The following is a 1,297-nucleotide window of genomic DNA, read 5'->3' as shown; positions in this document are numbered from 1 at the left end:
TACACAATGTTGTTAGCCGATATGACCTCAGTAAAATAATTTTTTTAAAAATAGAAGCCCCATAAAAACTGAACCATGAGAACTAACTCCAGTTTTGGAAGTGCTCCCACAGGGCACACTTTTATTGAGAATTAGAGGTTCAGATAATTTAATCACCTGATTGGTCTCATGATTAGATTAGGTTCTCTGGTGGGAGTATGTTGTCAAAAATCCAATCAATCAAGACATCCCAGAAGTATCCTCTCACCCTGAAAAGGTGATTCAAGATAAACCTGGCTTCTGTTCTTTGACACTGCTAATTGGAAGAGCTGTAGCCAGGTGATCATTCCCCTTGCTTCAGAGTTCCTGCAGCCACCAAAGCCCAGATATCTCACTCAAGTCCCAAGTGGCCACCATCATGCCCTCATCCCCACTCAAGGTGGCTGTGGTATGCATGAGTAACATAAACAGGAGCATGGAAGCCCACAGAATCCTCAGGAAAAAAGGCTTCAGTGTCTGGTCTTTCGGAGCTGGATCTCAAGTGAGGCTCCCAGGAGACGCACCTAATCTTCCTGTGGTTTACAATTTCTCAACCACATACAAAGAGATGTACAACGACCTCCTCAGAAAAGACAGACAACACTATATCAGGAATGGAATCTTACACATCCTGAGAAGAAATGAGAGAATCAAGCCCCAGCCAGAAAGATTTCAAGAGTGCCTTGAGGCCTTCGATGTCATCTTTACCTGTGGGGAGAGCATCTATGACCGAGTGGTGGAAGATCTGTGTACCAGAGAGCAGGAGACCTTCCAACCTGTGCACATGATCGATGTGGACACTCTGGAGGATGCCACCCTTGGAGCTCTGCTCATCTGTGAGCTCTGCCAGCGCCTCCAGCACGCAGATGACGTGGAAGACAGTCTGGCTAAGCTGCTCCTTGCAGTGGAGGAGAAAAGAGGAAAGAGCTTTCTTCACATGGTCTTCTTCTACTGAAGAGCTGGGCTGGTTTTGGCTCCTCAGCAGTAAGAATTTGTGCGTGAAGTTTTTGACTAGCCTGTATTTTCTGGGAGAAGTGTCTCTAAAGGCCTTTCCACTAAATGCTGTGTGTTTGATTTTTAGGTGTCCACCAGGAAGAGCTATGAGCATGAAGAGCATTTTATAGGAAATGAGGACAAGGACTTCTAACAGTCCTGAAAACATTTCAAATGTGGGCGACATTGTTCTAGGTACGTTATTTGGAAGAAGTAATTCAGTGCTCTCATAGTCCTGTAAGGAAGTTACCACCATGACTGCATTATGCAGATGGGCAAACCAAAG

General features: G+C 45.2%; 1 protein-coding gene across 1 annotated transcript; it reads left to right on the top strand.

Annotated features, from left to right (window-relative positions):
- The first annotated feature begins 397 nt into the window (after positions 1–397).
- LOC106831716 (RNA polymerase II subunit A C-terminal domain phosphatase SSU72 like protein 3-like) lies at positions 398–973 on the top strand. The gene has a single exon (XM_044751942.2). The coding sequence runs from the start codon at positions 398–400 to the stop codon at positions 971–973; it is 576 nt and encodes a 191-aa protein (XP_044607877.1).
- Positions 974–1,297: the final 324 nt, after the last annotated feature.

This window comes from Equus asinus, chromosome 20 (assembly GCF_041296235.1).
Source record: "Equus asinus isolate D_3611 breed Donkey chromosome 20, EquAss-T2T_v2, whole genome shotgun sequence".
Taxonomy (NCBI): Eukaryota; Metazoa; Chordata; class Mammalia; order Perissodactyla; family Equidae; genus Equus; species Equus asinus.
Note: the sequence above shows the minus strand (reverse complement) of the source record. Positions and strands in the feature narration are given on the sequence as shown.

What these genes read in the sequence shown, in the direction of transcription:
- LOC106831716 (XM_044751942.2), top strand. Translation starts at nt 398, where the DNA reads ATGCCCTCATCCCCACTCAAGGTGGCTGTGGTATGCATGAGTAACATA.